At 39.6% G+C, this 9,204-nt stretch overlaps 1 protein-coding gene across 1 annotated transcript; it reads right to left on the bottom strand.

The window, feature by feature from the left end:
- Window positions 1–858: 858 nt before the first annotated feature.
- On the bottom strand, window positions 859–8,966 carry LOC140157946 (NLR family CARD domain-containing protein 4-like). Its single transcript, XM_072181194.1, has 5 exons — window positions 8,579–8,966; window positions 8,322–8,418; window positions 7,275–7,448; window positions 5,664–5,871; window positions 859–3,338 (listed from the first exon to the last, which is right to left on the bottom strand). Exons 1-5 carry the CDS (start codon window positions 8,935–8,937, stop codon window positions 859–861), a joined length of 3,318 nt encoding a protein of 1,105 aa, XP_072037295.1. The 5' UTR covers window positions 8,938–8,966.
- Between the last annotated feature and the right edge of the window lie 238 nt (window positions 8,967–9,204).

The raw sequence follows: 9,204 nt of genomic DNA, 5'->3' as shown, positions 1-9,204 counted from the left end.
AGTGGAGTGGCAAATGACATCGGAATATTCAACCAGGGGTCTAATATATCCTCTGTAAACGGTCACTAACTCAGATGTATTGAACCCAAACTTCTTTAGAGAACGAAGCATGAATAGCCTTCTATTGGAATTCGTCCACATGTGGTCAACTTGACCATCCCATTTGAGGTCAGTCTGGAGCCAAATACCCAACACTTTGGCAGAAGACACAAAGAGAGAGGAGTGGGACCAATTTTTAAGTCTGGCTGAGGAGGAGAATCTGTCTTGAAACAAATTTGCATAGCTTGACACTTGACAGGATTAAGTTTAAGTTGATTATCTACTGACCACTTCAGGAAGTCATCAAGATCTGTCTGCAAATTGCTAGTCACACTAGAGGAACGGTTTTCAGCGAAGGTGAGGTCGTCAACATATTTCCAATAGTGTGACCTGCAATCGCTAGCCGCGTCATTGATGACTGCCTGAAAAGTTATGGGCCCAAGTTTTGTTCCCTGTGGAACACCAGCGCTAAGAGGAAGGTAAGCGGACAAATTTTGATTGTAACGCACGCATTGGCGACGGTTGTCCAAAAAACTACAAATCCAAGGAAAAATAGTCCCCCGGACCCCCAAGGCAATTACCTTTTGAATGGCAACAGTATGACTAACTAAGTCAAATGCCTTGGAAAAGTCGATGAGGACTACTGTTCCCAAATTGTTTGCCTTATCTGAACCATGGAATAAAAAATGAGTGAGGTTGAGAAAATAATGAGCCGTTGAGACCCCATGAATATTACCAAATTGATTGATATCAATACTGTCTTGAATGTCATTAACAACCCACTTGGCAATAAAGCTTTCCGCTATTTTGGCAAATAGATCAGTGAGCGATATTGTAGATTATTTGATATTTTGATGGTTCCGGACATGATAATGGCAGACCTTTCAAAGCAGCCTGCCCTTTCGGACCAATACCAGGATTGTTACTAAGATTAGTAGAACGAAGTGAAGACTTCTCTTTCAGGCATTCGGCCAAAGTACATGCTGTATCATCTGTCAAACCAGTATTTGCCAGGATCAATTCCTCTATGACTGGAAGTTCCCTGATACACTTAACTAGGTGAGTCATTGAAGTTACTGTAAAGCCGTTGCCTGAAAGATTTAACCTTCTCAACCCTTTTGCTCTGTTCAAAAAAGAAAACAGTTCCCTTAGATGACATTCATGAAGCTCACACTGACTAAGACCTAGATGTTCAAGTTGGGAAACAATTGGCCTCAACTTCTTGACAGCACTACCTATCTTGTATACACCCAACCCAAATATACTGAGCTTCTTAAGAACAGACAGCCCCTTAATGACTTCACCTGCACTTGCACGTTGCAGTTGGGCATTTACAGTGCCAACTAAACAAAATTCAGTTAGGGAACTTCTCAAATTTGACTGAAACATGTTCATGATCTTAATATCATATTGGAATCCTTCTAATTTCACATGGGTAAGCCTAACATTTCTTTGAGCAAATAGGCGTAGAAGGTTGGTGATGTCATATTTAACATTTCCATATCTGTTAACGAGGTGCAATCTTTTCAAGTTGTTTAGTTTACTTAATGCTTGGTACATCAGGTCAATATCAGCATGAGCAGTTGTGGTAGTTTTGTGGATCAACATTATGCATTGCTCAAGGTTTATTGTGTGTGTCAGAAGTGTTTGAAACAATGGCAGGTAGCCAGTTGTAATTTCAAGATGCTTGCAGTAGGAAAATAATCCTTTCTCCAAAGGCACTGACTTGAAAACTTTCAACAGGTACAAGAGACTGGGTATATCATTGTGTTGTGTAATTATTAGTGAAAGATTGCCAGCATCTGAAAAAAGTGGGATAAGTTCCAAACATTGCTCAGATGACAGCTGACTCTCAAAAATATGACGAAGGTGAAGAGTAATATCTGTAAACTGAAACACTTCGCCTTTCATATGACATGACTGTTTCTCAAGCACTTGTAAGTACTCAATGAATATCTTTGTTATTTTAGGTTCTATTCCACAGCAAAAGCATAGTACAAAGTGTGCATACTGATATGACCCATCTGTTGTAAAACAGATCAATTTTCCCAGCAGCTTAGTAAATTCTGTCATTTCAATCCCTTCATGCAATAAACGTACAAGATGCATCGCAAGACAAAAGTCCTGAAATATTGGATGCAAAAATGTCACTGATGAAGTCTTGTTGAGCCCTTTCCTCTTTCGTTCTCTACTAATAATTCCCATCTGACATCCTAGCCTGCAAATTGCACTTCCAAAATCCTTTTCCCTAAACACAACTTGGATATGGTCATGATTCCAGCTTTGCAAAGCCACCTCACCTAGTTTGTTCAACAAATCATTCAACTCCTCTCCAAACTCTTCATTATCTGACTCATCATCTGATGAATTTTCTACTCTGTTTTTGCTTTGGTATCTTCTCCAAAGGTAGGCAATAGTTTTTTGATACATTTCAGTCTGTGTATTTGGTAAACGACATTCATCATCCCATAACAAACAAATCATAAGTAGCAAAACAGGCATGCTTGCTAATGCCAAGATATGGGGCTCTTCTTTTAGCTTTCGAATGAGATTTCTACCTTTCTTTGCATCTTCCTTGAAAAACTTGTGTACGTATTTCAGAATATTTCCCCATGAAAACCCCTTTAAATTGACTTGTGTGTAGTCACTAAGACGCTCACCTAAATCGTAGATTTTATGGGGTCGAGATGTGAGGATTACACAACACTCGCGAAACATTCTGCTTTGTAGGACCTTACTAACTTCATTTGATCTACTTTTATGTGCACCAGAATGACTCTCATCAAGCCCATCAAACAGAAGTAATACATCAGTGGGATTAGAGGTGATATATGACTTAAGACCTTCTCTAGAAACTTGACTATCTTCTGCTAAAATTTGTTCAAATATCAGATCTACCAAACTGGCATTGCTATCTTGAATTTCATGCATATGAATCATAAATACCAGGGTGAACTTGAAAAGAGGGGACTCTTTATCATTCAAGGCCCATTTGTAAGCAAGGTTAGCAGCTGTGGTACTCTTGCCACTTCCTGCCTCCCCCATGAGAAGGACCCTATTTGCCCTTTGACCCTGACCTGTTTTTAGAGTTACTAAATCTTCATTTCTTTCTAAAGCTTGAGATGATTCATTCCTTATAAGTTCCAGGTCCACAAAGATGCTCTCCATCTCCTTGTTATCACCAGGTGCCCATGGTAGAAGTTGCACTGTGCCCATTTTGTCCAGGTAAAACTCTCTTAGCTCATCTTGACAGGATGCCAGATCAAACTTGTCAGGCTCATGTGTTTGTTTCTGTGGACCTACAGATAAGATTAAAAAGAAAAGGCAAATAATCACCAGTATCATGTTAATTCATACCGCAAAAGTTCACCTAATGGCTCCCTTAAGTGGAATTTTAGGTACAACCTAAAAGTGCCCACCAAAAAGTGTAAAATTCCCACCTGCAAATAAGGGCACTGAACCTTAATTCTTGTTGGGCTTTCAGAGCAGGGAGCTCTCTATTTGCATATGAAAATACCCACAGCAAAGGAGCCCAAGTGCACCATTTGGCGAAGCTTTACGGTATTGTATATGTTTCAACTATTAAGATGTATTTCCTTTTACTCTATCTAATCCATGAGAATTTCATGCAAGCATTTTGCGAGAGCAGGTGATTCACAAAATGTTTGTGTATATTTGTTCTTCCTATGGGGGGGGGGGGACCTTCAAGGAAATGTACAATTGAGAAAAGCTTATGTGGCAGAAACATAGATGTGCTCTCCAAACCATGGAATTCTAATGCTGCAAAATATATCATGCTTTACAGTATCCAAACACCACATTTAATAAAAGGTTAGTCCTTAGAATGGTAATCAAGGCAAGCTAATTCCCCAAGACCTAAGAGATGCAGTTATTATCACCTTGAACAAGAACAATGGGGAAAAGTCTGACTGCTCCAATTATAGGGGGATTACCCTGCTCTCCATCGCTGGAAAAGTTCTTGCACGTATCCTCTTGAATAGACTGGTAACCACCATTGCAGAGGAGCACCTCCCAGAAAGCCAATGTGGTTTTAGATCCAACAGAGGAACTACTGACATGGTGTTTGCTCTTCGCCAGCTCCAGGAGAAGTGTCGTGAACAAAACAAAGGACTTTTTGTCACCTTTGTGGATCTGACCAAGGCGTTTGACACTGTGAGCAGGAGAGGACTTTGGCAAATTATGGAACGCCTAGGCTGTCCCCCAAAGTTCTTCAACATGATCATCCAGCTCCATGAAAACCAGCTTGGTCAGGTTAGACACATTACCAATGGGGTGAAGCAGGGCTGTGTTCTTGCGCCAACTCTATTCAGTATCTTCTTCAGCATGATGCTCCATCAGGCCACTGTTGATCTTGATGATGATGACGGTATTTACATTTGTTACCGAACTGATGGTAGCCTGTTTAACCTGAGGCGCCTACAGGCCCGTACCAAGACAATGGATCTGCTAGTTCGGGAGTTGTTGTTTGCTGATGACGCCGCTCTTGTTGCCCACACAGAAAGTTGTTCCATGCAGCGCATCACATCCTGTTTCGCAAAGGCCACAAAACTCTTTGGACTTGAAGTGCTTCACCAGCCAGCACCCCACGATGTGTACAAACCTCCCCACATCTTCATCGACAAGACAGAACTAAAATCAGTGCACCAATTCACCTACCTGGGATCTACTATTTCCTGATGCCAAGCTGGATAAAGAGATTGACAGCAGATTGGCCAAAGCAAACAGCGCCTTTGGCAGACTGTACAAACGAGTATGGAACAACAAGCACCTAAAGAAAGCCACCAAAATCAGTGTATACAAAGCTGTGGTTCTGACCACCCTCCTGTACGGCTCTGAGTCATGGGTAACATACCGCAAGCATCTACGAATCCTTGAACGCTTTCATCAGAGATGCCTCCGTCGTATCCTTGGCATCCACTGGAGCGACTTCATTACCAACGTCGAAGTCCTCGAGCAAGCAGACATCTCCAGCACTGAGACCATGTTACTGAAGACACAATTACGTTGGGCAGGACATGTGTATAGAATGGAAGACCACCGTCTGCCAAAGGTCATCCTGTACGGCGAGCTGACATCTGGGCGACGAAATGTAGGAGCACCTCTAAAGAGGTACAAAGACTGCCTTAAGTCATCTCTGAAGGCCTGCAACATGGACCCCATGCACTGGTCTACCTTGGCTGCTGACCGTGTTGTTTGGAGACACACTGTGCAGCAAGCTGTCTCTGACTTTGAAGTTTCAAGAAGAACCCAGTTGGAAGACAAGAGAAAGCGGCGGAAAGAGAGCAGCAACAGGACCCCACCACTGATCAGACTTTTACCTGCAACTACTGCAGTCGGACCTGCCTATCCCGCATCGGCCTATTCAGCCACCAGCGAGCCTGTAGCGGAAAACGTGGACAAAAGCCTTAAATCTTCGTTAGCGAAGTCAAGCCAAGAAGAAGAGTCCTCAGAATGGTAATGTGTTGTCAAAATGTCCTTAGAATGACTGTGTGTTTAACACATGGTCTTAGAATATTTGATATTGTTTTCTTAGAAAATATGAATTCTGTATTCTGTAAATAATGGATCCTGTACAATTCTTCATAAACATGTCAAAATCTCACCTAATTCAAGTTCTGTCATTTTCTCCTTGATTTCAGTTATTTTGTCTTCCATCCTTTTAGTTGAGCCAGTGGTCTTTTTCATTTCATCGTCAATCTGGTCCACTTTTGTTGACATCACCTTTATTGCGTCGACTATAGGCTGCATTTCTTGTTTGATGAGAACCTCCAGTTTATTCTTCATTGTTAGTGTCATTGGAGCTGCTTGAATCTGAAAATATATATTAGTTGATTAGGATTAAAGAGACAGGTTTATCAAAGGACATTAAGAGGGTCATTCAATAAGCTTAAGTTTAAGTCACTGAATCTTGACTGAGCTGAGGGGGATATAATTCGGCACTGGCTATTTTGGTTGGGTTGATTTTTCACATTTTCACTGGATGAAGATCTGTCTGATACATAGGAAGAGAAAAGAGTGCAGATGTATTGTATTGGTAAAATGAAAGGAAACGGTAAGCCTAATGCAGTGATGTAGTGGAGTCATCCTGGGGGGGCACCAACCACCATAAAGTCAAAATAAGGACATACAGTCTCCGGGTATAGTCCAGTCTGAGGCTGATCCTGTGGGTATGAAAGGCTCCATTAATACTCTTCAGTCATGTAGTAGACCACCAGGACAAAAAGCGAGGTCAAACTCAAGAATGAACAGCCAGGATAGGTCAAACTATACATTTTCTGGATTGACTTAAGGAATACAGTGGTATCATTTTAAACAGTTTGAGCAATTACTTTGAAGTTTGACCCCTTCAATGACCTCTAGCAGAGTTATTGTCAGGGTACCGGAAGTCTAACCTCACTTTTTGTCATGTCTCATGGTCTAGTACACGACTGTGAAGAGTAACTAGGGCGCCTATCATGCACACAGGATCAGCCTTAGGGCTCATATTAAAATATCCTACCACGTTTTCACGCAGAAAGAAGGCAGGATTCCCCTCGCTAAGCGCGCGCCTCAGGAAAGCTCGGTCATAAAACGGATGGATTATATGCATCAGTGATACACCCTGCCCAGGATTTTAACAAAAGGCTAGCACAGGAAAGCTGCAGGATGTCGCACACCTTTCTGTGTAAGGGAATTTCAATGTGAGCCCTTAATTGATATCTCTTCAAATTGACCAACTGTGTTTTCTTCATTAAATATTTATCTTGCTTCAAATTTTGCTATTTGTTGGTTATATAAATGGCACTTTGTTTTACTTTTTGGAAAGTTGCTGTATAATGTTGTATGCGGATTCGAGGAGTAGATAAATAGTACCTGCAATTGTTGTTTATCTCCACTCAATCATGACTTTGATCAAAGTCACACTTTTTTTATTTATCAAAAAAATATACTTGTAAACCTTGTTGGTACTTTGAATATATGACCCGTTACAAAAATTCAAATTTCCCACCAATCTTGTCAATTTGCCTTGCATATTGAAGGTTTTATGCTTCTATCATTACGTAATCAAGGATACCCTGAAATGAATAATTGTTGTCTCTTTTGAAAGAAAAAGGTACAGCATAAACTTGTTATTATCACCAGTAAAGTTCATCAAAACCATGCTTGAATGGACATAAAAAACAGTTGCAGGAACTTTTTATCCACCACTTGTACGTATGAATTGCAAAAATTACCGTTTTGAGTTGAGATTGGATGTCAAGAGCTGCAGGATAGTATCCAGGGTGTAATTTCTCTAGAGTGATTGCCAAAGCATCCAGATTCTTGAAGTATTCTTCTGCTTTTGTGTCCTCAATGTGCATGTTCTTTCCAAGACCCATGTGAGACATTTCATTCCTCATGTCTGCAATCTAATATGTAAAAGTTGAGAGAAATCCCAGAGAAATGTTGCATGGTCAGAATTCCAAATAGTTGGGGCTAGTTGTAAGAAATGTCATATACGAACTGCGCACAAAACTACTGAGCACAAAAGCCATTTTATGTTGTATAATATCATGGCTGCACAATATTAATGCTAGGGACCCAGCAAACACAAAACGTTTTCGGCATCATTCGCAAAAGGTTATAAAAGGTTGTCAGCTAACGTTTAAATGTCGGGTTATATAAAGGGTACATTAATGGTGTACAACGTTTTCATAACATTAAATAACATTTGTTGGTAATTTACTGCACAGCAAACACAAATGTTTTACGGAAAACATTTAAATGTCGAGTTATATAAAGGGTATAAAAACGTTTTAATAACATTCCAAAAACATTTTTGAAAACTTGGTACAAATCATTCTAAACAGAATGTTATTTTGGGGTTGAAAAATATTTTACAAAACATGTTTGCCCAAAATATTTACAATAACGTTTTTAAAATGTTTTCACGACCTTTATATAACCCGACATTAAAATGTTATTAAAACGTTTTGTAAAAAACATTTTAAGAACATTTCTTTGTTTGCTGGGTGCAAATATTTTAACATAATGTTATCTAAGTGTTGACAAAATATTTGGCCAAAAATGTTTGCAAAAATAGTTTACAATGACATTTCGGAAACATTTCAAAAATATTGTTGTGGTGTGTTTTCATACAAAACGTTTTCAAACGATTTCATGAGCTTTATATAACCCGACATTTTAATGTTATTTAAACGTTTTCACCTAAACCAAAACCCAAAATATAACTTATTTAAAACGTTTTAAAACGTTTTTGTGTTTGCTGGGGATTTACTTACTTTGCTGATGTTTTCATAACTGGTATAATCTCCTCCATGGAATTCTTGAAATCTTGTCATGATCATCAAAAGGCTGGCTGTATCAAAATCTGCAATGCTGAAATATTGTAGGTAAACAACATATTAATGTACATCAGTTAGGTTTTAAAATAAGCACACTTCTAGGCCCGGGGGGCTGGGCCGGGGAAATCACTCACTAAAAATGGGTGCCGTGGATGTGCGCAACATTTTACCCAAATCCCTGTATATTATCTTACCTTTCGTATGGTTTTTTATTTGGTAATCTCAACACAAATGCTTTGGCTATCTCTACATGGATCTTGCTCAAACTAGATGAGCTGACATTTGTCCAGGTAACTTGAGTCTTGGATGAAGGAGGATGGTAAACTGAAGCTTCTATTGCATTGCCCCAACCTATGCAATTTTGACATGATGCTGGTTGCTTGGGTTTTTTACCCTTAGGACAATTCCCTGTGGTGCATGATGGTATTGCTTGCTTGGCATGCCATACTTTCAGGCAATTGTCGACACATGGAATAGCTTTCTGGGTAACAAGATGGAGGCCTTTGAAACATTTATAGTAGACATCGTCATCAACTACACCACCAGAAGCCATGATGAAGTCTTATGAGGTCTTTGAGATCTGCTGTAAAATAATTTAAAAAAAAAATCAAAAAACGAAACAAGCATCATCAAATATAAATTCATTACATGCAGGTGAATTTACAAGCAGGGTCAATCAAAAATAGTTGGTCTTCAGGAGACCACACGTGTAGCTTTTAAAATTCACATTTAACATTTTAGTGCATTAAATTTCCCCCAAAGTTTTGGTTGTTTTATGATCAGAAAAAAATTAATTTGGCCGCAAAAGAAAGTTCCCGAA

The sequence above is a fragment of the Amphiura filiformis genome, chromosome 7 (genome assembly GCF_039555335.1).
Source record: "Amphiura filiformis chromosome 7, Afil_fr2py, whole genome shotgun sequence".
Lineage (NCBI taxonomy): Eukaryota > Metazoa > Echinodermata > Ophiuroidea > Amphilepidida > Amphiuridae > Amphiura > Amphiura filiformis.
This window is presented reverse-complemented; position numbering and strand designations above follow the sequence as displayed.

Bases quoted from the DNA above. Each gene is read 5' to 3' on its own strand.
- LOC140157946 (XM_072181194.1), bottom strand. From the start codon at position 8,937: ATGGCTTCTGGTGGTGTAGTTGATGACGATGTCTACTATAAATGTTTC. The intron at 7,449-8,321 runs GTAAGTAAATCC...TTTACATATTAG, and splicing joins GTTATGAAAACATCAGCAAA to ATTGCAGACATGAGGAATGA. The intron at 3,339-5,663 runs GTGAGATTTTGA...TCTTATCTGTAG, and splicing joins AATGACAGAACTTGAATTAG to GTCCACAGAAACAAACACAT.